Genomic DNA, 27,221 nt, shown 5'->3' with positions numbered 1-27,221 from the left:
TCACTACCTGGCTTCTCAAAGCAGCTGAAATAGCTCCCTCTATTTAAAAATCTGAGAGTTCTCACAACTGCTAACATTGAAATGACCTTTTTGTGTTCTAACATGAAGTAAGTATGAAGTGAGACATTAATTTTCCTAACCTCTTTCTTGCTGTAATATTTTACTACCACCATTTCTGTCTAGCTCAACCAATGTCTGATCAATCAGTAATGAATAAATTACTGACATAGTAACTGCAGGCAGGCATTATCTGCCTATTTCAGCTGAGCGGTTCATCTAGTTGACTCACTCCGCACATGAATATTACCACCTTTTATTCCTCAGAAAACAAGGTATTGGTTACTAAGTATTCTTCCCTTCAATTGTATTTGTGGCAATACAAGTTCAAATTTTTAGCTATCTGAGAACTTCTGGAGAATACGGTGTTTTTGTGAACAAAAAGTTACCTTTCCAGGTTGGCCCTCACTGGCAAAAAGATTAGCCAGTAAGGCACACCCAAAGTCGTGGTATTTCTCACTGTATCTCTCGAGCAGACACCCTCCATCTGCAGGATTAACACGGGCGAAGTAACTTCCATTCACCGGGGATTTGTGTTCACTTTCTGTTTGAATAACTGGCATAAACTGAAAATAAAAGTAAGAAAAGTAAATCAGTCACTCCTGGCATCAATATGCAAAGAGAGTATCTTGAATATTCTTGACTTAAGATATTTTATTCAGGACCTATTAAGAAAACATGAAGCATGACCTATTTAATTTTAGATTCAAAATATTGAAGATTTACAAAATCAAAAATTGAAAAAACATTTTATGAAATGTTTATAGTATTTCTTACAGTGTTTCAAAACCTTGTAAACTGGGCTTTAAATTTTAGATTTTTTTTCTATCGTGAACACTAGGTAAATTATATTACTCTTTCTACAAAAGAACCGTGTATGACTATTGAGTGATGGTCACATCTGAAGAGGTGAGAGAATGGGCAGACTTAACGGTCTTTGACTCTCCTAGACTAGAGATGCGAAAGAAGAGTGTTTTTATGTTGTAAATACACCAACACACACAGTAATCCATAGTATCGTTTGTAAATAATCATTATACATGGCAGTGGTTCCTTGCTATTTAGTCTGAAAGAGGGAATTGATGAGAATCATCATATATTCCATGCATTTTCTGATCAAAAGCCACTTCCGGATCAAAAGGAAACATTTACAGTGAAGGCAGGAATTCTCTGATTGGTAAGGATTAAAATCTCGCACAATCCAGCGTCCTCAGCAGAGCACATTAGGGCGTTGGACTCATCTCACATGGAGTCTATATTCTAGAAAATCTGAAATTAGAGGCTGGCGCTCCATTACAGTGGAGCATATGTTACAGTCCAAATCTTTATCAAACAGTATCAAATCTGTAAAGAAAGATGATATCAGCCACTTATAATTCATTCAGAAAGCAGACTTTCTGGTGGAGCAATAAAAGAAAAATAGGTAAACCAAGTGTCAAATCAATAAAATAAAATAAAATAAAATAAAATAATTACACATATGCTGACCTCAGAATTGAACCCAAGAGTCTGAAATGGGCCTGCTCCTGCTCCAAGAATAAAAGCTCCAGGAAGCTTAATTTCTTTTGCAATCTTATTTATGTCATAAACCTATACAAGAAGAAAAAATACTATTTAAATCATAACTTACACAAATCTTTACTTTTTTTGACTGAGTCCATTAATACTTCCTTGCCACATTGGTCAATGGATCTTCTAATAATAAAAAGGGGAATCAACTCAACTTCTTATAATCCTCATGTGAATGTGAAAAGTAAAGTACACTTACCTTTTTTTTATTTACAAGAGGCAGTAAGTAAGGCACACCTCCTACTTCTGCAATTCTAGTTTTCCCACAGATGCCTAAAAAAAAAAAGTAATTTTAAAAATAGACAAATCTCTAACTTAAGTATAAAATGCCAGAGGGTACTAATTTAATTTATTAAGAGTACATATCTTTTCCATTTTCATAGTTTTACAAATAGTAGAGATTGACAGATGAAATAGCTATGATCCCCATCCTGTTCTAACTACTTGTACGTCTAACACTGTCATCAACAAGCATAAAGGTCCCGGGGAAGCTGATAATAGAACATGGGCTAGAATTGAAGCCGAAGTTTCGATAGGATGAGATTTCTATAATTAGTCTGTAGTGACCTATCCCTTTAAAAATCTGGGGGTGGCTCAGTCAGTTAAGCATCCAACTTCGGCTCAGGTCATGATCTCACTGCTGGTGGGATCGAGCCCCGCATCGGGCTCTGTGCTGACAGCTCACAGCTCAGAGCCTGGACTCTGCTTTGGATTCTGTCTCCTTCTCTCTGAACCTACCCCGCTTGTGCTCGTGTGCGTTCGCTCTCTCTCTCTCTCTCTCTCTCTCTCTCTCTCTCTCAAATATAAATAAACATTAAAAAAAATTTTAAATCTTTGCTTTTGGTGGAGGGGGAGTTGGCTAAAATTGTGCTTTAATATGAAATATTTTGCTCTGGTAGAATATTGGTTCTTTAAGACAGCCATATTGGGAGAGCCTCTTGTCAAAGCTATTCCCAAGGTTGTTTATAGAAATGGAATTAATTAGAGATAGCTTCAGTGTTGGGAACTTTATATTTACACTTTTAATTAACATCACAGGTACAGCTAGACACAATTTGGGAAAGGCACCTTCTTTTATTTATAATATAAAGTGGAAAATAATTATCTTTCATTTGAAAAAAGTAGTCTTGTCAGTTTTATACTAACAATATCACAAAATAAAGTATACATATACATATACATAGCTATTTCTTCAACTCTGCAGAAGGCAGATATACAAAATTTTTATAGATCCCATTCATAATTAGGGATTTTAGAAATGTCTTCCATGGGATCAGCAGAAGTTACTCATGGATAAGAGTCTGTCTCATAAGTGATAGTAATGCTGAAATTTAAAGAAACCATTAGAGCACTATTTTAGTAGTCCCTGGAAAAGACAAGTAATAAGCTAAAATTGGAGACTGTAGAGATGGAGAAGAGTAGATTAAGAAAGAGGACAAGGGAGAATATGGTGAAGGAACGAGCTAAATTTTAGACATGCTGACCTCAAGTTGTCCTTAGCATCCATAGGTGGAGATGCCCTGTGGACAGCTGGAATTATTGGTCTATAGCCAAGAAAGAGAGAGAGAGACCTAGCTAGGTGAGATGTGCAGATTTCAAGTTCTTGTATCCAAACAGTAATCTGAAATCACAGGAGTAGATTGAAAAGTGCAGAGAGACTGTACAGATTAAGAGGTTGAGGAAAGAATTCTAGAAAATGTCAGGATTTAAGAGCCTGCCAGAAAGAGAAAGGAGCTAGGAAAAATGAAGAAAGAACATCATGGAAATAGGAAAGGTACCAACGAAGAAGAAAAGGCAAAAGAATCAAGGAGAGAGGAGAGAAAACTAAGGGGAGAGAGAATGTCAGGCAGCGATGGCCGAATACTAGGAAATAGGTGAGAAATGAAATACTACTAGTAAACATACTAGTCATTGGTGACTTAGGTCCGACCAGTTTATGTAGAAAGTACCTCACGTTTGAGAAAGATCAGTTACATATACATACATATGTGGCTTCCTTAGTGTTGCAATTTAAAGGCTTACAAGTTACTAACTAGAAACCTCTTTGGATGACAGAATTAAGATTAATCATTTTTTTCTTTTCATTGTACTCGTCTGTGTTTTCTGATTTTTCAATTTTACTTTAATTAACTACTTATATAGTGGGGAGAATATATTACTTCTGGTATGTAAAACTTCCAGAATTTACAAGTATACTTAAAATCAAAGACTGTTTAAGCTGGAAAGACTCAGAAGGAACATGAAAACCAAACCTCTCCATTTTAATATATCTGAGGCTGAAATACGTTATTTGGCTTACTTTAAGGTAATGAAATCTGTACGTGGTAGAGTGAGAAGCACGTTTCAGGACTTCTGTGTAAAATTACTTTCTATTTTTTTATTTTTATATATTTATTTGTTTTTTATGTTATTTTTATTTATTTTTGAGAGACAGCACGAGCAGGGGAGGGTCAGAGAGAGAAGGAGACACAGAATCTGAAGACAGGCTCCAGGCTCTGAGCTAGCTGTCAGCACAGAGCCTGACATGGGGCTCGAACCCACGAACCCTGAGATCATGACCTGAGCTGAAACCGGAGACTCAACCGACTGAGCCGCGTAGGGGCCCCTAAAATTACTTTTTAACAAAGATGTCAATAACATCATCAAAGAGGGAGTGTGAGTGTTTACCTCCAAATTTCTCATCACAATAGGGTATAATGGGAGAAGGTTGGACTTTCAAGACAGACAGACTTGGATTTGAATGCTTATCATAATTACTGCCAATGATCTTGCCTAGCCTCTCTGCTCTTCAGTCTTCTCATCTCTAGACTGGGGCAAACATGCACTTTGCAGTGTTACTGTCAAAATTAAGATACCAAATACAAGTGTTTATCTATCAAACAAATTATATTTACTCAACCGATATTCATTTCCTTTCCTTCTTAATTTAAACATCGGCTGAATGATCATTTGGCAAATAAGTATTTAACAGATGATTCTAATACAAGGCTTTTAAGATTCCTTAAATTTTTTTCCTTTTTTTAAAAATAGTTTATTGTCAAATTGGTTTCCATACAACACCCAGTGCTCTTCCCCACAAGTGCCCTCCTCCATCACCACCACCTCTTTTCCCCCCACCTTCCCCCTTCCCCTTCAACTCTCAGTTCATTTTCAGATTCAAAGGATTCCTTGAATCTTAAATCTTGAATAAATAAATAAAAACAGAAAAATTTACATTTCCTTTACAGTTGCTCCAACAGTTAAAAACAAAACCCTCATGTGATATCAAGGATTCTAGCCTAATGAATATTGATGATATAACCTGTGAAAATAACGAAAGTGCATAAAATAGTATTTTCCCGACAAAGGAATAAAATGAAATTCACTCAATTTAAGAAAACTGCACAGAAATTCAGCACAATTTAGTCTAAACTTTGGGACAATATCCTTTATTTGTAGATAATTTAAGACAACCCATCATAATAATTCTGGTTTCGGAAAAAGGCTGGGACTGAAACGAGTGAATGGCAAAAGGTGTTTACCTTTTACGGGAAAGGCAAATGGCTCCTCAGTCAAATCAGGGCAATCGACCACGGACACCTGGACGTCAGCAAAGTTCTCCCCGAGTCCCTTCTGCAGAACTGGCAGACAAGGAAAAGGGTCAACATCAGGTAAAAATTTGCCACCATATATCAAATCTTTTCTCAGCATTTTGGGTATCATGCTCCCAATCTAAATTTGTTTAATTAAAAGGCAGGGAAGGGAGAGGGGGAGGGGAAGCGACTCGTTCAGTTGGTAGAGCAAAGGACTCTTGATCATGGGGTCATGAGTTCAAGCCACATCTTGGGCACAGGGCTTACTTTAATTAAAAAAAGAAAAAAGAGAGAGAGAGAGACAGAGGTGCTTGGGTGTCTCAGTTGGCTAAGCGTCCTACTTGAGCTTAGGTCATGATCTCACAGTTCTAGGGTTTGAGCCCCATATCGGGCTCTGTGCTGACGTCTCAGAGCCTGGAGCCTGCTTTGGATTCTGTGTCTCCCTCTCTCTCTGCTCCCCCGCTCTCGTTTTGTCTGTCTCTCTCTCTCTCAAAAACATATAAACATTAAAAATAAAAGAAGGAAATGGTCTTATTAATGAATATAATTAGACACTAGACATATACTTAATCACAAGATAGAATTAAACACAAATACCCTCCATCAAAATCACTATAAATCTGTAGAGATTTAAACACTGCACTAAGGTGAGGACTACTTTCCTTTTGGGGACAGAATTCCAAAGACCTATTGAAATGTATATGTTTAAACTGTCAGAAAAAACAAACTGTTAGAAAGTAAGCAATTACATGTAACAACTCCATTGACGTTTGAAGAGAAAATGTTTAGCAAAAGGAGTAAGACACAAAAGAGTTTATATGACTTCACTTAAACATACTTCAACATCAGGCAGCTCATCTGAGGTGACAGAAGTCAGAATAGTGGTTAGTTACCTCTGTGGGTAGAGACAGTGACTGGCTAAATACCTGAAGGAGACTTCCGGAATGCTGGAAATATTTTATATCTCAGACATGAGTGTAAGCATGTTAAAATTCATCAAGATGTACGCTTAAGATTACTGTACTTTATTGCAGTCATGTTATAACTCAATAAATAAAGGAAAAAAGGAAACATTTCAAAGTTATAAAGCTAGGAGCAATATACTTTTTTTTTAAGGTTAAGAGTTGAGAAGAGGCCAGCCAGCTTTTTATTATTTTTTAATGTTTATTTATTTATTTTTGAGAGACACAGCCTGAACAGGGGAGGAGCAGAGAGAGACACACAGAATCCAAAGGAGGCTCCAGGCTCTGAGCTGTCAGCACCAAGCCCAATGCAGGGCTTGAACACAAGAACCATGAGATCATGACCTGACTTCATTTCATATTCCTATTTTTACTTTCTTTTTATCTGTCACCCCCCTCAATTAATCTTGAGAAGCTGCCGTAAATTCCTGCTTTAACAAAGGGAAATACATAAAAACATATACAGAGAAATCTAAGCAAGTTCAACGACAGTCTATCAGATCAGAAAAAGGGGAAAAGTACTAATGATAGGAACATGATTAATATATCACAGATTTTATACCTAAAGAATATTGTAACTGGTAAAAAAATGGTGTGACTTATTGGGGATCACACACATTTAAATATTGGATTACTATATTCATTTTCATTCTGTAAAGTTGGTACCTTACCAAGAATCTTCCAGGGGTGAGTTCATGGTTTTTTTTTTTTTTGGAGGGGCATAATTTTGGACTTTCTCAATAAAAATAGTACAGAAGAGACACCGAAAAGGAAAATGAGTTCTGCATTGAAAATACTATCACATAAATTATGCCTTACAATATTTTTATTTTTAATTTTTAACCTTAGAACAATTAAAAAACCCTCAAAAGGGGCGCCTGGGTGGCTCAGTAGGTTAAGCCTCTGACTTCAACTCAGGTCAGATCTCACGTTCGTGGGTTCGAGCCCCGCGTCGGGCTCTGTGCTGACAGCTAGCTCAGAGCCTGGAGCCTGCTTCCAGTTCTGTGTCTCCTTCTCTCTCTGCCCCTCCCCCTCTCATGCTCTGTCTCTCTCAGTATCAAAAATAAATAAAACATTAAAAAAAATTAAAAAAACAAAACAAAACCCTCAAAGTTAGTACTGTATTTACCTCCAGCAAGCTCCTCAAGACTTGGCACGTGAAGAGAATACTCGGCACAAGCCATTTCTTTCTTCTTGAGGGGCAAGGATGTACTCGCAAAGCTCTGGGAGGCGGATGGTCTCAAGAGTTCCCCGTATACGATGCACGAACGCTGTTGCTCTGGAAAGAAACACTAAGGGTTCAGTTACATAAAAAGGGCAGAGGGCATTTGGGTTTCTTTCCTCATAAAAAGGCAACCACAGCTTCTAGTTTAATATTCCAATGAAGAAATGCACAAGTAACTTTTCTTCATACCGATTCTTGAAATAGTCAACACTTCAAAAAGACAAGAAGAAATGCCAAACCAAGAAGGCACATGCCTCTTTAGTGATACATGTGGATTTAACATGTAGTTTTCTAATGGTTGGTCTAAGGAATATAGGTCCTGAAGCAGAAAGTAGTTTCTAAGGTGTATAAATAACTGTTTAAACGGTTATAGGTAACAGTATAAGATGCTCGAGGAATTATCTCATGGATAATTTGTGTTTTCTGCATTTGACCATGTAGGCTAAGAATTAACTTTATTAGACTATCACTTTTACAAAAGAAAATTTAAATTACTAAGAAAAGTGCAAAATTCTGCAAATGAGTAGCTACTGAAATTCAAATTATTACTATTTTACTTACAAATAAACATGCTTTCTTGGTCAACAGCTTTAACATTCAATTATTCTAACCTGACTATAGTTTGATGTTTGAAAAGTATATGCTAAGTATGTTTTACAATAAGTAGACATATACACACACACAGATTAGTATCTTACCTTAAGAGTTCAGGTGATGAAGTGTGCAAGCAGAGGGAAGCAAATAAAATGAAGGAAAACCCCCCCTAAAACCCAAACAAAAATAATGTAAGGTGGGCAGGGAATCCTGCTCTAGACCAACTGCAACAAAGAATGCAGACAATACTTGGAAGGGTGTTTCTAAAAGCACTATTCAGATTCTAATTAAAATTGTTAATGGGACACTTCATTAATTATTAATCTCAACAGTCTCTGATACAGGCTCCCTTAGTAAATGGAAGCTGGTCTTTCGACATCACTTGAAAAATCCCCCCTCCCAATTTTTTTTTTAAATTTTCTAAAGACTCACAGGTTCCTTAGAAACCAGGTTTCTGGTTTTGATGATAATTACAAACAACATATCCTCCACAAACACGCTGCCGCATACAGGTAGGACTAACGTTTACATAAGTACGTCATGAAATACCAACTTTTATTATCCTTTAATTATATGATACGCATAATCTAGTCTCCCAAATAAAATATAAACTGTTGATAATGGGCCCCAAATCCTATATAATCGTATTTCAATGATCTCAAACATGTTTTTCAGTTGAACAATCCATAATTGTTCAGGAATGAGACATAAAAACTTTTCCTTTGGAAATTAATTTCAGATGGACAGAAAATACACACAGATATTCCTGTATACCTTCACCTAGACTTTCCAAATGTTAACATCTTATGTTTTCTTTATCAGAAAGCAGCAAGTAAAAATTAAGACCATGTCAAAATCTGCTCAGTACTATATTTATAATACGGAAAATATAAGCAGTCTAGTAGGAATAATAAAGACAAGTTTAAATTCAAATACAATCCTAATTTTACACTTTATGCTATCTTTAAAAGGTCAGGGTTTTTTTTGTTTTTTGTTTTTTTCCTTTCCTGTTTCCAAAACAGAAAAAGTCCAACCCCGGGGAGGCTACAGCTGTATAACTAGTTTGGAAATGTATAAGGTCAGGTTAGCCAACAGCCCAGAAGGCAGTGTGGTAGTGTGTGGATAAGTGTTTATGTGTGAGGTTGGAGTTGGGAATGATAAAGGGGTTAGAAATTTTTTTTTTTTAATGTTAGTTTTTTTTGAGAGAGAGACAGAGTGTGAGCAGGGGAGGGGCAGAGCGAGAGGGAGACACAGAATCCCAAGCAGGCTCCAGGCTCCAAGCGCCCAGCAGAGCCTGACGCGAGGCTCGAACCCACGGACCACGAGATCATGACCTGTGCTGAGTCGGAGGCTTAACGAAGAGAGGTACCCAGGCGTCCCAGACAACTTTTAATAAAGGGGCACCTGTGTGGCTCATTTCATTAACCGTTCGACTTCGACTAGGGTCATGGCTTCGGAGAAAACAAAACAAAACACCCAAACTAGACTAGCTGAAACTGTTTTAACACTGAGTTGCCGTTCGGGGAACTAAGTCAAAAACCCAGAACTAAAAAACAATCCACCGCTGATGTCTTGCGATACGCCGCTCAGCTCCTGGAGGCTGACCCTCAGTTTGGAGGAGTCAACTAACAAAACAAATCCAAAGGTGGAGAGGGGAACAGGGTGTGCTATGGAGTAACACTGCCTTCCAGTACAAAGGTTACACATTTTGAGTCACGCTCAAAGCAGGAGTCTGTCGCAGTTTCACAAAGAATAGACTTCTGAAGACTTAAGTAGACCTGACAAAACACAGCCGACACCACGTGGGCTCATCTACACGCACACCGCCCCCAACCAGGCTTTAAGACAGTGGCTCGGCAAATGCGAGACACCGGAAGATCAGGCTGAGTGGCTGCCTCTTTGCAGTTCACACCCACTCCGTTTGCTTGACCCCATTTGCCGAATGTTCTCAGCTATTCCACTTACCTATTAGGTTAGCGGAGCCTACCCTTGAACGCCGAAGATTGCCATCTGTCAACCCCACCTCCTCCGCATTAGTGAGTTCAAGCCCCGCCCACCCCAATCGCCCCGCCCCTCGCGGCGATCAAAATGGCCCTCACGTCTCTGGCTGTCTTCCACCTTTCACTTTCTCGTGGCGGCAAAGTGTTCTCGCGAGACTTTGGGCCCACTATTAGCTGGGTGGTGAGAAAGGCCCATCCTTTTCTTCCGCGAGGCGGTGGAGGTAGGTGGTCGTCGCCAGTTGGGAGTGCGCAGGTCAGGAGGTTGCTGAATGCAGACTTCCGAGGCCCGGGTTGCTCAGCCGGGGCTGAGCCGGCGCTTTTCGTGCGAGCCATTTTCCAGTTCGGGTGATTAGGAAGAGGATGTTATCCTCCGGGCCTGGTGAGCGAGGGAGGAGCTAGCTTTTCCCGGGATCTCCGCGTTGCTCGGGAGGCTCCAGCCACAGCACTTAAGCCAGGGCTGGAGTGTGGTGGGCTTGCGGCTGTGGCCTTATAGCTGCGGCCTTGTGCCTGCATTGTGGTCCCTCCCTACGCGTTTAAAGGCGTGCTCCGTTGTATCTGAGTGAAGGTGTTAAAGTTATTTCGGACAAGTAGACGTTTGGTTAATGTTCGCTAGTGCGAGGTAACCGTTTCTGACGCCATTTTCCTTGCACGAGGTTGGGTGCTTCCTGGAGACACTCGCCCTAAGGTCAGGCAGAGGAAGTGGTTGAAGGGGTTGTTAGCACTACGGAAGAGCGCCGAATCGATGGGGATGGACACTTGGTTAGGAGTGCTTTCTTAAAAAAATTTTTTAGTGGTTATTTTTGAGAGTGCCAGTGGGGGAGGGGCAGAGCCAGAAGAAGACAGGATGGGGCTCAAACTCAAGAACGGGGAGATCTTGGGCGCCTGGGTGGCTCAGCTGGTTGAGGGTCCGACTTCGGCTCAGGTCATGATCTCACGGTCATGATCTCACGGTTCGTGGGTTCAAGCACCATGTCGGGTTCTATGCTGACCGCTAGCTCAGACCTTGGAGCCTCCTTCGGCTTCTGTGTCTTTCTCTCTCTGCCCCTCCCCTGTTCACGCTCTCTCAAAAATAAATAAAATGTAAAAAAAAAAAAAGAAAAAATAAACCGACAGAGCCACCCAGGGGCCCCAGGAGTGCTTTCTAAACGGTTTTTGAGGTTTATTTTTTAAAATAGTTTATTGTCAAATTGGTTTCCATATAACACCCAGTGCTCTTCCCCACAAATGCCCTCCTCCATTACCACCTCCCTTCCCCTTTCCCCTCCCCCTTGAACCCTCGATTCTTTTCAGTATTCAATAGTGTCTCAGGTTTTGCGTCCCTCTCCCTAACTCCCCTCGGGACTCCCCTCCCCCTATTCCTCCATTAGGTTTCTCCTGTTCTGTTAGACCTGAGTGCAAACATCGTATCTGTCTAAAAAGCAGGTTTAACCTCCGGTTTCCCATCAGTGCCAATGGGCCCCTTTTTTGTTAAATATCTTTTTTGAGCAATTCATGAATTTGTAGGTTTTGCATTTTGAAAAGCTGCAACAAGACATACCCTGAAATTACCACGAGTCCATTGGGGATTTTGCAGATACAAGATCTGGGTGACATATGGGTTTCCTGATTTGGGAAATTTTGCCATTTTATGCTAGGATTCTTTTATTCGTAACTCAGCGGTCCCTCCCAAGTAAAGACAGACCCAAGCAGGAAGAATGTTGACATCACCTATGAGGGAGATGAGGCTGTAACCTAAGACATTTTTTGGTTTGTTACTGTAAGAGCTTCCAAGGGGATTAAAAGAAGGGAGATAAAGGGCACCATTGTGTCGTCTGTTAGCCTTTCCTTGAAAAGTTTGAGAATTCAGGACGTATCAGGAGGCCATATGCCAACGTAGAACTTTCAGTGACTGATGAATCCTAGTATGAATGAGAAGAGGCTACAAATGAAAAACTGAGGCCAGCAGTTTGGATTCACAGAGTAAATCCTGGGGTTATTTTTCCTGCTATACTGCAGCAAAACTGCCTTACTCTGCCTTTGTATATAGTTTTTCCTAGGCGTTCCCATGTTCTCTTAAATTTATTAACTATAAATAATTGTACACAATATGGCTAGTGAAGTTACATTTGGTATTATAGGAAGATGGTTAATAGTGTTTTGTTTTAGTGTTTATTGAGAGACAGCATGAACAGGGGAAGAGGGGGTCACAGAATCTGAAGCAGGCTCTGAGCTGTCAGCACAGCCCGAAGGGGGCTCAAACCCATAAACCGATCATGACCGGAGCTGAAGTGGATGCTTTACTGACTGAGCCACCCAGGTGCACCGATGTCTAATAGTGTTTTGGGAAATGTACTGTATTCTTATTCCACTGGATATATTTAGGAAGATACAAGTGAAAGATGGAAACTGAATTTTCTAGATTTTAGAATCTGTTTTGAAATTAATAGTCCTATGTAAAAATAGAGGCTTTGTATTTGATTTTACCTTAATTTATATAATACGGCATTATCTGACTGAAATTTTATATTATTTAGGTACTAGCTGTTTAAGGTAGCATTTGTTCAGAGAAACCACATCATGTTTGCCAAATTGTCGGAAATCTGAATAAGTGACGAATAAGAGTTTGGAGAGGGACGTGGAGGATACGTAACAGGAATGGATTCTCTGAACCCTGTAATGGCATCTGATTCAGTTGTGGAAATTGAAAATCACAGGTAAGTGCTTTTTAGACATTTTTTAATCAACCATTACTAGATTTTTATCACAAAACTGAGTACATTTGATGGCAGTGTTTACTGTATTTGAATTACCCAGTAAGCCGTAAAGGTAGTTTTCAAGAATCAGAAAAGAAAAGCAAAACGGGGAAGTGAAATCTGCATTTATATTGCATTCAAATCAAGTATGTTTACTTTGCTACTCTAGTTCTATTTAGAGCAAGCTCTGGCAGTAAACAAGACTGACTGCCTTTGGAAATTATATTCTATTCTCTTGGAAGATCATTTTTTGGTAAATGCTATGAGATCATGGCATATTGGCACTATAGGCCATTTTAGGTAGTTAGAATTAAATGGTTGGCTTCCTACTGAGCCCATCTTTTTAAAAATTATTCTGAACACATTTTCCTGCTTTTGGTGTGGGAGAAAAAGTATATTACAGTAATAGGCATTCAGTAATGTAATTTTCTCCCTTTTTTTCTAGTGATAATTCTTCATCTGGTAGCAGCTTATTTAAAACTCAGTGTGTCCCTTCCCCACCTAAATGGAGGCAAAGAAACGCGATTAGGAAATTTGTTTATTCAGCTGAAAGTGTTGAAGCAAGGGATTCATCATCTAGTGACTCATCTTTAGAGCCAAGACCATTGACTTTAAAAGCTATTTTTGAAAGATTCAAAAAAAAGAAACGTAAAAAGAGGAAATCCAAGCCAAGAGGAAAACCAAGGGAAAGACCAAAAGGGAGACCGAAAGGAAGAAAAAACACTAGACGTTCTCAAATAAATAGGAAACAAGTTAGAGACAAAGGATCTGGGTTTCCGTTTTTAGAATCCAAGAATGGAAGAAAACCATTACCTTGGAGGAAGATTTTAACCTTTGAGGTCAGTATTTTATTTATGTGAATACGCATACCTAAAATGTCTGAAATGATGTGTTGGCTGCTTTTAAATGCCTTTTTTTTTTTTTAAGTTCATTTTGACTCAAAGTGCCCACAAGCGAGGGAGAGGCTTAGAGTGAGGGAGAGAATCCCAAGCAGTCTCTGTGCTGTCAGTGAGCAGGAAAAATGTGAGCCTCGATCTCACATTTGCCAACCCCATTCCAGGGAGTTTGGCACGAGCATTCCAGGAGATGTCTAGATTGAGTTCTCTAGAACTTGGCTCTGCTAGATTTAGGTTAAATAAGATCAGACAGTACTGTGCTTTTAACTGTGGTAGTCGCTTTATTCTTTTGGTAATCTCTTCCAGAGTTAACTACTTGTGTTTGTAGGTGATGAAATGTGTAAGGAAATCATGTTAAATATTGGCACAGCTATGAGCATGGTTTTCCCTTTACTTGAACACAGAATTAAGACTTCCGGTTCTTGTTTGTTATGTTCCATTACCCAGAAGTAGTTTTCACTGTAGAAGTTATCTACAGGTAGTCTTAACACTTTCTAATAGTAGTCTACACAGTCTCATGACAGGAGCTAAACTCCAGAGTTAGATATGCAACTGAATCACCTAGGCTCCCCTTGGTGGCCACTTTAGAATTGAGATGTACCTGGAACATAAAATCTGCAACTTTGGTTATATTCTTCTGTACTAACTGCCACTCCGAGACCAATCCATCCTTCAGCACAAAGTTCACTTGGGTTCCTAGTGGATTCTTCACCTGTCCTTTCAATGAATATACCCATATATGAAGTGTTTGAAGGCTGTTTATATAAAATCCCTCAATTTCATCAAGCCTTTAAACAACATCCCTAATCTCAAATGATTCCCAGTGACATAACTGTAACCTAAGCCAAACCTATCCATACCTTCATGTGCAATGGCTTTAGTATAGGCCATTTTCTTCTGATACAGAATATTCAATTTCTGACAGAACTCCTGACAGTTACTTAGCAGTAGACTCTCATACTTTAAATGATTGTATAATTTTTAGTCTCTTGCTCTAGAATTGGTGATATTTGAAAGAATATTCTCTAATGTTTTAAGCTGATTGTGTTAACTCTAGATTTCTTTGGGAATTTATAAAGACATTTTTTAAATGCAAACAAGATTTGTGCTTAGGTTTTTGTGGTGTATACCAACTTAGGTAAATTTGATAATGTGCTAGGTAGACTGTGAATTCCTTTTAAACCAGCATCTGGTATATGTGGTCCACATATGTCAGAGTAAATTAAAATCATGGAAGAGTGTTGGTAAAGGGATCCGTTCCATTTTGAAACATAAGGCATCTGCTGAGTCAGGAAAGTTTATTTTGTGAGGTCATTACTTAAAATAGTGTTTTTATTTTTTTATTTAGCAAGCAATGGCAAGAGGATTTTTCAACTACCTTGAAAAACTGAAGTATGAATACTACCTCAAGGAATCCTTGAAACAAATGAATGTCAGTGAAGATTTAGAAAAAGAAGATTTTGACAGTCGTAGATACAAATACTTGGATGATGATGGATCTCTCTCTCCTATTGAGTCAGAGTAAGTTTAATCATGTGAAATAATTTTGGTCATAGGTTTTGTTAAATGTTTATAGTGTTCCATATCGTGCTATCGGTTTATATTTTACAGTAAGTTGTTTGGTTGTAGTAAAGCTATGAGGTTGGTACATGAGCCATCCATTTTGGGGTCACATGACATCATAAATTTTCTCCTTAATTACTACTGATGATAGTGAACTACTAATGGATTCTAGAAGACTTGTCATCTGAGTGAGGATATATTTTAATGTTACAGGGCAGAGGATGAGGTTGCAGTTGAACGTGATGATGAATGTGATATCAAATTGGTGGTAAGTGACATTTTTGTCTCCTTTCATTTTTAGAATAGCAGTTGGTACAGGAAGAATTTATTCTAATTACTGTCTTAGATTCTGAATTTAATTTTTGAAAGGCTCAATAGATTTGGTGCAGGAAATAGAAGTAGGGATTGTTTGGCTTCTTGGTGAGAACATGGGCTTTTCAGTAGTTGCTGTTAGGATGTCTTAATGAGAAAAGCCGAATTGGGGATTTTTAACATCTTAGTCTCAAGGTTTTTCCAGTAACCTAGAGTTAGTTATGTGTGATAACAAAAGCGGTAAGATTTAACTGTTGCTTAATACTGATGTTTTTTATGCAGGACCATAATTGTTTCATAGTAAGTTCTGAAGTACCAAAGAAGACGAATGTGTATTTAGAACGAGAGGAATATACTGAAGAAGTGGTTTTGTCTAAAAAGAGAGCATCAAGGTCCAAAAACATTGGACAGAGGATAGAATGTCCTGAAAAGGAGATAGGACTATGAATGATAAGGTAAATACAACAGAGAAAAACAACTTTTCATAGAAAATAAAGATGATCTATGCAAATACATATGCTAACATAGTAATAAAAACTAAGAAAACAAAAAAGAATCTGAATTAGTGAAACTGAATTATCAAGAAAAGTATTTTAAAGCTGTCAAATTGTTACATGTAGAAAAAAATTGAGGCTTGCATAGCAAAAAAATAATCACATGGTAAACAGAAGACCTAATGTTTTTGCTTGTACTTTATTTCAGAGCAAGAGCTTAAAGATGTCATTTGAGCATTCAGAGAAGTAGGGATTATATCTTGAAAACCTTTATTACAGTAATCACGATTGATAAACAACCATCTCAGGATACCTGAAACAGTTTTTATCCCAGTTTTATTCAAAAAGGACCTTTAGTGTCACATGTGTTCTTGTAATAAGAACTTCCTAACTACCTAGATTATTTCAGTTACAATTTTCTTCTCATCACTACTGTATATTGCTGATTATGCCAGTAGATCTGCTGTATTTTATGATTGCACTTGTGCTTGTTTTTGTTCAGTTTTGTGGACAAAGACTTAGACCTGAGTGCAGAAAATAAATCCTCTTTTGCAACCCAGAACTCATGGCTCAGTATGAGTTTTGATACATGTAAGAAGGAACAAGATCCCCTAACCAACTAAAGTGATGGTGGGGGGTTTGGTAAACTTGAAGTTTGGTTGGTTTCAGGACTATAGAATGGCTAAAAGCACAGGGTATAAGGGAAATTTCAGCTATGGTGAATTAGTATTCTAATTTTAATATGGCCATGAAACAAAGATGCCTTTTTGTTGTAGGATTTTCACTTGAGAGCACAATGTCTGGACTTTAAGGTATGTCTTCTGCTTTCATTGAAGGGATGTCTTTTGCATTTGGTGAATTTCTGGATCAGATTTGTTTAAATGGGCTTTATCAGACAACTTAAACCTCTAAAGGTTTCATTGTTTAAAGACATTTTGCCAGTTCTAATTTCTGTTCATGATGTATTTTCAGAAAAATAGATTTTAGGTTTGCATTTTACAGTGATAAGTGCAAACTTTATTTCCAAGAAAGGGCCCCCAAACTGTAACTTAGGTTATGGCAATAATCCGAATACAGGATATTCCCATTTTAAGCATCTACATTGTCTTGAACTAATGCATAATCTAAAATCATGTTTAGGATTTAATAGTGTAACGTTAGAAATGATGACACAAGATTTCCTATATCTGAATGATGGAAAGGTTAATTGAAAAGGGTCCAGTCTGGGGCACCTAGATGGCTCAGTCTGTTGAGCATCTGGCTTCGGCTCATGTCACAATCTTGTGGTGCATGGGTTCAAGCCCTCCGTCAGGCTCTGCTAATAGGTAGCTCAGAGCCTGGAGCCTGTCTTCAGATTCTGTGTCTCCCTCTGTCTCTGACCCTTCCCTGCTCACGATGTCTTGTCTCTCTCGAAAATAAAACATTAAAAACATTTAGTTAAAAAAAGGAACCAACTTGTTTTATTCTTACAATGATTCTTAAATGGGAAGAACAGAAGTATAGCCATATTAATATTTTCCTGAAATTTTTTAAGTGATGTCAAATAACTATAGTTCTTAAAATGAGGCAGAATTTCAAAAACTTTGCTATAATCCTGATAAATTCATTGACAAAATACATTGTGATCCTGGAGTTTGTAAAAATTGGGACATTAGATACGGAAATCTTTTTCCTTTGGTTCTAGAATGAATAGCTACTTGGTACTTGGCATGTCTATCTCATTATAGACTCTTGTAACCCTTCAAAAAATCCTTACCTTGTGATTAGTTTATAGAATGATTTAAGTTGTAAATGAGAGGATATTTGGCTTTTTGCACACTTTTGAACTCAAAGATTTAGGGCAGGTCACAGTTGTAATTGTATTCTTTTGGAATCGTCTGTTTTAAAGCTGTATAGTGGTTGAGGTCTATCCCGATGGGGCTTTTTCTGTAGACCTACATCGTTGGAAACGCCTCATAGAGTATGTGTGTGGTTTCTTTTATTCACAGAACTATGTGTTAGATCTGTGGAAAGAACTACAAGACATCTATCTGCTAAAACACTGGAAGACCTAATGGTCAAATTTTTTAAATCTTAGGTATTGGAATATCCCAAGAATCTGTACGGTTCTAGGGTGTACTAGTTTAGGTAAGTTTTTATTGGGGACACGGACATCTTGGGGGCACCATTACAGTTCAAATGATGAATTTAACTGTTCAACTGCTGAATGATACAGACATGAACTAAAACTTGATTCTGACAGAGCTGATGATAGCTTAAAAAAAACACATGGTTGTTAACTTGTATACTAAGCATCTTTTACATTTTAGTCACATGCTTACATTGTCCTTAATCTTTTGTTATTTTATCTGTAGGGAATGATTTGAACTCATTCACATTTAGAGGTAGGTGAAATGTATAATCTGTTGAAATTTACTAAGAATTCAAAAGTACTAAAAAAAATGTGAGTTGTGAGTACAGCATCCCATTACTGTTGCACCTTGTACTTATTTGGATATGCCACAGAAGTATTAAGATCTGGGGCACCTGGGTGCTTCAGTCAGTTGAGCAGTCTGACTCAGTTTTGGCTCAGGTCATGATCGCAGGGTCATAGGGTTGAGCCCTTTGTCAGGTTTTGTGCCGAGTGTGGTGCCTGCTTGAGATTTTTTCTCAAGGCACCCAAGATCTTGGCAAAGGCATTTACTGTAACATTCATACACCGAATTGGACAAACTGAGGAGACTGCGTGTCTAGGAAATAAACATGGAAATGCCCACACTCCATATCCTTAGGAAACAATTGCTGTGGTTCATCCTAATTACCTGTGTATTTGGATATGTTACAGTACAGATATTGAGAATTTATATTCTGCCTAATAACAATCTGAGCAGCCATGATCTTGATTTCTAATGCATCATTTCTTTTAGTATTTGACTTTAATAGTTCTGTATATGTATTACAGAGACAGGATAAAGATAATGGGGTCTAGGTTTATAATTTCAGATGCAGTTAATGTAGTTGCCTCATTGGAATGACAGGAATAAAAGTCAAATCACATATTACAAGAACTTTAATTTCTAGAGCTGAGTTTCTTGGTAGTATTGCAACCTTGAAGTACAGGGGTTCCTAATTCAGTCAGGATTGCACTGCATGGTATCTGCATTCAGCAGCTGTTCCTGTTGGGTGTTCAAAGGACAGTGCAATATCAATTCAGTATCTGGCATCGTTGGTTTTCTTGGCTTCGTGCATGTTAAACCTGGTATTTTTATTGAAACAGTCTTCTATAGTTATTCATACTGAATTTAAGATAATCTTTGATAGGAACTAAATGCTTCTCTTTTTCTAGGGTATTTTGAAATCGAAAACCAGGTAGATCATCTACTCTGACCCTAAACATGTAAGGCTTTTGTTTCTGTTGCTTCTAGTGGATGCTTGCTTTTATTGCTAGCATACTCTTAGCAAGACAGCAGGACTTTTATACAGAGTCAAACCTTTGTGGCTTATACATAAGCTTGAGAGGAACTTTCTAAAAGCCTCATTCATTCTAAGATGGAAATGGGCACTGTCATTCATGGTGTCCAGGAATTGTTAATGTGGCTACATTGAGACACAGGTAATGCTTGCATCACAGCAAGTTTATTGCAGTGGTGACAATGAGACCTGTAACATTTTGTGCTAGGCTTATGGAGTAGAGTGGAAGTAACAAGACTTTTCCATATTAAAAGCAATTAAGGGATAATTTATAGATCATTTGCCAAAACCATAGTCAGTGTAATTCTTAATTTGATTTCTAGGGCCCTAACGTAAAAAAAAAAAAAAACAACACTGGGTCCCAGAGATTACAGGTAAGATTTCCCCTCAAGTACCTGATCTTACAGGAGATGAAAGCTGTTCCTTTTATAAAATCTCATGAATGCGTTTGTTTACCTAACTTTGGCCACAGCTAATCTTGGTGGTTTATTGTATCATAATTAAAAATAAAAGCCCTAGATATTAAATGGCCACAACATGTGTTTATGCAGTTTGCCAGTGATTTGTGATGTTATGATGACAGGCAAAATGTTCAACTGCTCTGAATGGGCTGAGTGAAAGTAGCCTTTCTGAACATCCATCTAAAATGAAATCTGGGGTGGGGAGGCACATGCCTGGGTGGCTCTGTCAGTTAAGGGACTTCAGCACATGACCTCACGGTTAGTGGATTTGAGCTCGGGCTCTGGGCTGACAGCACTGAGCCTGCTTGGGATCCTCTATCCCTCTGTCTCCTGCTCCTCCCCTACCAGTATGTTTTTTCTTCCCAAAATAAATTCAACATTTAAATTAGCTGGGCACCAGCTAATTAATCGGTTGGTTGATTGTTTGACTTTGGCTCATGTCATGATCCTGTGGTTTGTGAGTGTAAGCCCCACAGTGGGCTCTGCTGACAGCTCAGCTTGAAGCCTGCTTCATATGGTCTCCCCCTCTCACGCCAAAAAAACCAAAACCAAAAACTGGAGTGAAAAATTAGTTATTCCAACTCTTTAGTTCAGAACTGGGTATGAGAATACTTTGGAAACTAATTAAAAACATACTGAAAAATTTAGTCTAAAGTTTAAAATCATCCACAGGCCAGGAATTCTTGAAGTATGTCCATATTCAAGTGGAGATTAAAGAAGCCCAATGGAAAGAACTCTGGCAAGTCCATTCTTTATCTTTAATGATATAATGGTCATTACCAAGGCTTTGGGAATGCAGTTTCTCATTTGCTGTGGACATGACCACAAAAAAATTTTCCACTAGGCTTCCTTTCTTTATGCTACTTTGGTAGCATTAATTCAGCTTATTGGGAACATTTACAACAGCCATATTTCAAATTCTTATCTGACTATCCATAGAATTTTGAATGGTGCATGCCTAGATCTCTGTAGCTAGTGACTGGGCAACTTGTAATATTAAAGTAGATCTAACACGGAGACTGGCTTTAGTTTATAGGATCATCTCTGGAAATGAAACCTTACTTTTATATTCCTTTTCTGTAGGACTGATGGTGACAACTGGATTGGGAAAAAAAAAGCTTATTTAAAGGTATGTATACATATGAAAAACTTATAGGTCATTTCAAAGAGGGCTTGTGGGGATAAAACCAAGAGCCCTTAACGCTGTGACCAGATATTGAAGTTCTCCATAGGATATAATAGTTACTCAGTGTTGCTATGTTTTCCTGAGGAGATACAAGATTTAGCACCTTTATAGCTCCCACATTTAACCAGTGTATATTCTTGTTCTCAGGGCTATTTTGAAGATGGTGATTCTGACTCAGGAACCATGGTGATTGGGAGTGGAAGGAATCCATCACATGTTAAAATTCTTAAATAAAAATTTATTGACTTTAAATAACTTTGCCTATGTTACATTACACATAATTTTTAAAAAAACTACACTTTTTGTAGAAAGTCAGCATGTATTTTTGGCTCGAAGTTTCTCTAGTGTTTTCTGTGGAGGGAATAAAAATAATAAAAACAGTTAATTAACAATTGTAGTGTACCCTAGACATGAAAAAATTGTATGGTGCCTTACCTTATGAAATTCTTTTGCTCTTGCCCGGTTTTGGGCATATGCATCTTGCTTTGCTTTCTCTTCCCTTTGCTGTTTCACTTCAGCTAACTGATTGTATAATCTGTAAGAAATTTGTACAGAATGAAGGACAAGCACTTCAGGAATGTACATAACCACACGGGGGATGGACACACACACCCACACCCACACCCCCACCTTAGAGCCTGTTGACGCATGAGGGCTTGTGCAGTCTTTCTGTCTTCAGGAAGTGACACTCTAACCTTATTCACACCCTTCAGGCGACTCACAGATGAGCCTGAGCAAGAGAAGAAGTGATCTGGCATACACTCATGCTATGTATGTTTGAGAATTGGTGCAGATATGGGGAACATACCTGTAGGTTTCTCCTTAACTATTTTGATTTGAGACTTCTCAGAACTGTAAGTTTTATTCTTTATTTCTTTCTGTCTCTGTGAAGATCTCTCTATAAATGACTTTTTCCTTTTTATAAATGCTTCTTGTAAGCTCCCAGGTATAGCTCTTAACTTCAGTGGGGTTTCTGTTTATAAAAATTGAAGCTTAATTGCATTTTTGTGCCAGCAGCATACAAGATTGTAGGGGAATGTGAAGGCTAAGAGGTTGAGTAGGAACCATTTCAGATGCTCAGGGCATACCTGTCAGAACTGTCCCTGGCTCCTCCACACAGTGTTCTGAGACAGCCGGATAATCTGAGGTTTCTTCTGATTGAAGAGGCAGACATTCATTCACCTTATTGCAAGTAAGTCACAGATAAATCATAGATCTACCACTTTTCACTTCACTAACCTTTACCAGTTTCTAAACCCCTAGTTCCTTTTGGTGGATGGAGATGTGCTGTTAGGGGGAAGTGGGCAGTGCCTGTTCTGGATCACCAAACAGTACAGGAATATGTCCAATGAACTTAGCTCCTGTTCTCCTACTTTATCTGCTTTGTGCAGGTTTCTCCCATCTAAATAAACTGCAGGACTGAGTTTTTTGGGAAGGGAACGTCTCTTAATGGTTTTTTATTTAGAATTTATTTTTCATTCAGAATGGCTTTTGCCCAGCCTTCTCTACCCAATTCAAGTTCTATTGCATCTGCACTGCATGTCTGCTTCCCCATTACCCTTCTCAGGAAACAAATACTAGGCGTGGAACCATTTTTTAAAGATAAATCCTCTTCTATTCAGCATCAGGTTACAAAAAAATTAGTCCTGCTACAGTAGTGTGTACAACCTGGGACTTCTGTAAGAGGAAAACTTAATATACTGGATCAAACAGTTGATGGGTGACGACTTAGATTTCCTCCATTTCCAGCTGCAGTTTTGTAATTCATCTATTAAAATCTAAATTAGAAATAGATTTACAGCAGAATTTCCTCCAATGACTATCCTCTTAAGAATTGAGGTGAGCACCACAGGAATGGTTTGCTTGCAGTGGAGAAAAATAGAGGGATCCTTCAGCTAACAGGACTAAAAAATCTATTGTACTCAAGTTTATAATTTGGAATACATTCTCATTTTGTTTTCAGGACAGTTAGGCTCAAAACCAACTTGTCAAGTAATAGCACTTGTTCTATATCCCCTTTAGGTCTGGTTTCCTTATGTATCTTCTAGAGCTGCTCTGCTTCAGAACATCTTTTATTGGGGGATGGGAGGCCTGAGTTTCACCCTTCTAAGCCCTAACGAAACCTACAGCTTCATAAATAATTCCATGTTCTCAACTGTGTGCTGCTGTATAAATGAGGTGTATTCATATTAAAGGGAGCTATGACATTTACCTGAAAACTGCTTTTTGCCTCATTTTCTTTATTTTCTTCTAGGGTTAAATTTGCAAACTCCATTTCAGCAGTACTAATATCACTGGTGCTTACTAAAGTAAGCTCTGGTTCTTCCATTATACCATGTCCAGACTCTGTCTCCTGTGTAGTAAAATTGAGAAGGAAATCATATAACTAAAAATGTAAAAATAATGTACATTACAGAGAAAGGACAACAGTGGCCCATGAAGACTGAAGTGGTGCCTCCCCCATCCCCAGCCTGCTTCCAGAAATCTTGAAGGTCTGGGGGATGGGAGAAATGTCTGAAAATAGCTACAGCAAGAACTGTGCAGAACTGAGGTTGGATCCTAGGTAAAAGCACAGTAGCTAGTGGGCTGCAGTCAAATTATTTAGAGGGAAGGTTCTTCAACTACTAAGAATCTGTAAAAGAACACCTCAAAATCAGCAAAATAAAACACATCTGTGGCCTAGATGTCACTCTTGCTGGAAGGTAAAAATATTCAGGTAACTAGTTGAAACCAAGCAGATTGATCCAATGCAGTGCAAAGAGATTTATCGCTAAAAGTGCTGAAGCACAGGCCACGCTATTCCTCCTCCGCCAAATGAGAGGGGGATGTCAGCAGGGGAGCAGGCCTGTTGTAAAATGTAAAGGTCATCTTAAAATGAGCACAGAACCTGCTTGGAGTGCTCTCTACAACTCTACCCCTCCCCTGTGTGCGTTCTCACTCTCAAAAAAGAAAAGGTAGGGGGCTTGGCTTAAAATTTAGAGTCTGCTAATTTTGCTGGAGATTTCCAATGATTACATGATTGACTATCCCGCGAATGTTAACAAGTAGCTTTGTTGCTTCTCCTGAATTTTGTTTCAAAAGTCTCCCCTGGAAACGAATTTGTTTCCATACAACACAGATTTCACTTACCCAAATTGGAATAGAACTCTGTAATGATCCCGAACTTAAAAAGAGCTCTGATGGTGCTAGTTGAGATTGGTTTCTTGGGATTTCTGGAGTTTCTGCTTTAGTTGAATTCTCAAAATATTTTTCATCCTGAACAGAATATGGTGCTTGATCTGAAGTTCCCATCTCCACTGTTCTCCGACACAATTGAGAATCAATTTCCTCTACGTGTGAATTTGCATTTAAAACCTCACAGGTTTCCTTTTTGTCTCCATTGAGTCCTTGACTTTGTAGCCCTGTATCAATCCCTCTTTCTGATAGTTCTTCAGAAGCCGGTCTTTCTTTTCTGCTTTCTGGTTGGGCTTTTACTGAGCACTCACTAAAGACAGAACCACAGGGAGTGCTATGCTGTAGATGTAAGTGATGAAATAACATTAGCCTCATCAGATGAACTGAAGACTGAATTTTGTAAATTTCCTAAGAAAATGATCTGGAAATGAACATTTCCCCCCCCTATTTTGTAATTTAGTCTGTTCAGCATAGTTCTGATTTTCCATGCTTTGGAAAGAATCTCTTACCTCAATGCTAAACATGCTTGGTAGATCAGCATGCTGGCCCCCATCCTGTGAGGAAAATTCTGGCAGAAGCTGTTGAAAAGACTGTTCAGAGCCTGGAAGAAATAATCATAATTACATGCTCTAAAACCTGGATACAGATATAATCTGAGTAAATAATGAAGTCAGCTTACTTCCTACAACTTGGGGAGTGAAAGCTGATGTATATATACATGAATACAAAACTAAAGGATGGTCACAGTGATATTCAAATAACTCCACTGCTCACACCATGTATTTTCTCCTAGTCTAATAAAATACGGTCATTAGATATGCTGAGGACTTTTCCCTCATGAGAGAGAATACTGATTTTAATAATACACTAAAATGTGCATATGTATCTCATATATAAAATGGTATGTATATGTGTGTAGATAGAAAATGCGTACAAGAATTTTTTTTTTTGAGAGAGCAAGAGTATGATCAGGGGAGAGGGGCAGAGTGAAAGGGAAGGAGAGAGAGGGGCAGGGAGAATCTTAGGCTCCGTGCAGGGCTCTTATCTCATGACTGCCGTCATGACCTGAGCTGAAACTAAGTGTGAGACGCTCACCCGGGCTGTATAGACAGTTGTAGAAGGATACTTAAACTAGAAGCGCCGAGGTAAGGAGGTTGAGGAACAAGAGGCGACGCTTTTGCTTTTCCCAAATTCAGTACTGTACAAATGCAAACTGAGCATGATTACTACAGTTACTTAAACAGATCCCCAGAGAAACAGAAGCTGTAACATCTGGGACACGAGTGAGCACAGGCATGGAGACATGCCAAAACGTGCCAGGCACAACTTCCAACGAAAATGGATTAAACCACGCGTGAAAACGTACTGGGCTTGCTTTAACTTTTTCTTACTTGATCATACACACCTTCAGTCATATTTTCTGTAGCTAAAGTCTGGGCCGCAGCCGCGTGCGCGTCAGGTTGCTGGTTGGGACTTGCACTAGAAGGCCTCCCGCTGGTTCTCAGTGCTGTAAGGGAAACTGAGCTTCTGGATGAAATGGTAGCAGGGAAGCTTTCACATGAAGACTCTGAGTTCTGACGGAAGCAACAGAAAAAGGCCGAAATACTGATTAGGTATTAGGTACTGAACCAATCCTCCTGTTCCTATGATACTTACTCTGCCTTAATTACCACTTCTTTCTCGCACTACTAATTTACTTATTTAAACCCAATTCTTCCATTTCAATCATGAAAGAGGCTTTTTAGAAAAGATTATTAAGAAAACAAATTGCAAATTAGATAGAGTTTAGAATATGAGGAGATTGTTTTCTAAAAGCAGGAACTATTATGTATGGACAGTTGGGGAGGTCAGAGTATGGGAGCAAAAGACTGGATCTCAGCTGCTGTACCATGTAGGAAGAGGCTTTAAAATTTGCAAAATCAATAATAAAAAAAATAACAGGGACACCTGAGTGGCTCAATTGGTTAAGCATCTGACTTTGATTTTGGCTTAGGTTAGGTCATGATCTCATGAACCATGAGGTGGAGCCCCACTTCAGGTTCTGCGCTGACAGTGAGGAGCCTGCTTGGGATTCTCTCTCCCTCTCTGCCCTTCCCCCGCTTTCTCTCAAAGTAAATAAACTTAGAAATATTAATAGTAACAATAAAAATGTTCTTGACCCTTTTATGGATTGTAATCCTTAGCTGGAGATAAGGCTCACAGGACAAAATTCTAGTGCAGTTGTTTTTCAATCTTGGTTCCATATTAGAATCACTTGGGGAGCCTAGAAAAATTCCTGATAATCTTCCTGCTGAAGATTCTGATTTAACTGTTCTGGGCACAGCCTGAGCACTGGATTTTCAAAGACTTTCCACAGGATTCTAATCAGCAGCCAAGGCTATGAACCATTGTTCTGTTCTAACAGTAGAAAAGATAAACTGCTTTTGGAAATTCATAGCAATGAAGCATCTACGTTACTTTACCTGGTAGAAGTCTCGGCTGTCTTGAGAAATCCCAGAGTACGATGATAATGTGTCAAAATCTGGATGTGGTTCTAAGGGCTTAAATAGCTGACGATGCAAATTTGGAAAAGTGTGTTCCAATTCCGGAAAGTCAAGGTCAACTGTTAGAATTTTGAGAAAAAAAGATAAAACAGTTTTAAGTAACTTCCAATTCAACAAAATTATTTTCAATTTTTTTCATTACCAGCAGATGCTTTTCAAATAATAAAGGCCATTTTTTAAACAAAACTTTTCATAGGATTGTCAAGTCCTATCATTGTGTCCAATATACTAAAAATGAGGATACTCTCAATGATCAAAACCTTTGACAAAGGTTCCACTTTTACTAGCTCCAAAGTAAGAGGTTAATTAGGACTAAGAAGCCGTTATGATCACGGTTTTGCTCTAAGCTTTGTTATTCTCAGCTCATTTTAGGATCAATGATTTTAAAAAAGCATGCCTGGGTGGTTCAGTCAGTTAAGTATCCATCTTTG

The 27,221-nt window shown here is 38.5% G+C and overlaps 3 protein-coding genes and 8 non-coding genes across 38 annotated transcripts in view; 9 read left to right on the top strand and 2 right to left on the bottom strand.

The window, feature by feature from the left end:
• The window catches only part of C11H11orf54 (chromosome 11 C11orf54 homolog), a 15,037-nt gene extending 5,016 nt beyond the window's left edge, over positions 1-10,021 (bottom strand). The window contains exons 1-6 of the mRNA XM_029957362.1: positions 9,945-10,021; positions 7,290-7,439; positions 5,148-5,246; positions 1,826-1,899; positions 1,546-1,647; positions 447-623 (exon numbers count right to left, since the gene is read on the bottom strand). Coding sequence (XP_029813222.1) covers positions 447-623; positions 1,546-1,647; positions 1,826-1,899; positions 5,148-5,246; positions 7,290-7,344 — 507 coding nt within the window. The 5' untranslated portion in view covers positions 7,345-7,439; positions 9,945-10,021. The remainder of the gene's footprint in view (positions 1-446; positions 624-1,545; positions 1,648-1,825; positions 1,900-5,147; positions 5,247-7,289; positions 7,440-9,944) is intronic.
• Positions 10,022-10,072: 51 nt separating this feature from the next.
• On the top strand, positions 10,073-21,328 carry TAF1D (TATA-box binding protein associated factor, RNA polymerase I subunit D). Of its 28 annotated transcripts, none has more exons than XR_003900319.1 (11): positions 10,073-10,200; positions 12,493-12,672; positions 13,157-13,550; positions 14,956-15,128; positions 15,384-15,438; positions 15,765-15,782; positions 16,753-16,788; positions 19,750-19,800; positions 20,560-20,626; positions 20,971-21,016; positions 21,221-21,328. XR_003900319.1 is itself a non-coding variant. In XM_029915325.1 (10 exons), the coding sequence occupies exons 2-9, from the start codon at positions 12,614-12,616 to the stop codon at positions 20,974-20,976; spliced, it is 792 nt and encodes a 263-aa protein (XP_029771185.1). In that variant the 5' UTR covers positions 10,074-10,200; positions 12,493-12,613; the 3' UTR covers positions 20,977-21,016; positions 21,221-21,328. The 28 variants fall into 28 exon arrangements, 9 of the variants coding, with proteins under 9 accessions (XP_029771184.1, XP_029771185.1, XP_029771187.1 ...); XR_003900325.1 differs by lacking the exon at positions 20,560-20,626 and adding an exon at positions 18,054-18,103; XR_003900320.1 differs by lacking the exons at positions 19,750-19,800; positions 20,560-20,626; positions 21,221-21,328 and adding exons at positions 17,965-18,103; positions 18,331-18,360; positions 19,302-19,352 and having other exon boundaries at positions 20,971-20,982.
• On the top strand, positions 16,454-16,582 carry LOC115272908. Its single transcript, XR_003900554.1, has one exon. It is a non-coding gene; the product is annotated as a small nucleolar RNA SNORA40 (small nucleolar RNA).
• On the top strand, positions 17,875-18,004 carry LOC115272900. Its single transcript, XR_003900546.1, has one exon. It is a non-coding gene; the product is annotated as a small nucleolar RNA SNORA18 (small nucleolar RNA).
• On the top strand, positions 18,149-18,220 carry LOC115272916. Its single transcript, XR_003900561.1, has one exon. It is a non-coding gene; the product is annotated as a small nucleolar RNA SNORD5 (small nucleolar RNA).
• On the top strand, positions 19,098-19,234 carry LOC115272890. Its single transcript, XR_003900536.1, has one exon. It is a non-coding gene; the product is annotated as a small nucleolar RNA SNORA8 (small nucleolar RNA).
• Positions 19,487-19,626, top strand: LOC115272893. The gene has a single exon (XR_003900540.1). It is a non-coding gene; the product is annotated as a small nucleolar RNA SNORA1 (small nucleolar RNA).
• LOC115272888 lies at positions 19,993-20,065 on the top strand. The gene has a single exon (XR_003900534.1). It is a non-coding gene; the product is annotated as a small nucleolar RNA Z40 (small nucleolar RNA).
• Positions 20,658-20,786, top strand: LOC115272899. The gene has a single exon (XR_003900545.1). It is a non-coding gene; the product is annotated as a small nucleolar RNA SNORA32 (small nucleolar RNA).
• LOC115272891 lies at positions 21,042-21,168 on the top strand. The gene has a single exon (XR_003900537.1). It is a non-coding gene; the product is annotated as a small nucleolar RNA SNORA25 (small nucleolar RNA).
• CEP295 (centrosomal protein 295) overlaps positions 21,291-27,221 on the bottom strand; it is a 53,808-nt gene continuing 47,877 nt past the window's right edge. Inside the window, 11 exon segments of the mRNA XM_029915643.1 lie at positions 21,291-21,424; positions 21,509-21,608; positions 21,704-21,803; positions 21,882-22,046; positions 22,162-22,255; positions 23,286-23,426; positions 24,203-24,607; positions 24,609-24,681; positions 24,683-24,848; positions 25,653-25,821; positions 26,710-26,849. Of these exon segments, the coding sequence (XP_029771503.1) occupies positions 21,386-21,424; positions 21,509-21,608; positions 21,704-21,803; positions 21,882-22,046; positions 22,162-22,255; positions 23,286-23,426; positions 24,203-24,607; positions 24,609-24,681; positions 24,683-24,848; positions 25,653-25,821; positions 26,710-26,849 (1,592 nt within the window). The 3' untranslated portion in view covers positions 21,291-21,385.

This window comes from Suricata suricatta, chromosome 11 (genome assembly GCF_006229205.1).
Source record: "Suricata suricatta isolate VVHF042 chromosome 11, meerkat_22Aug2017_6uvM2_HiC, whole genome shotgun sequence".
NCBI lineage: Eukaryota > Metazoa > Chordata > Mammalia > Carnivora > Herpestidae > Suricata > Suricata suricatta.
Note: the sequence above shows the minus strand (reverse complement) of the source record. Positions and strands in the feature narration are given on the sequence as shown.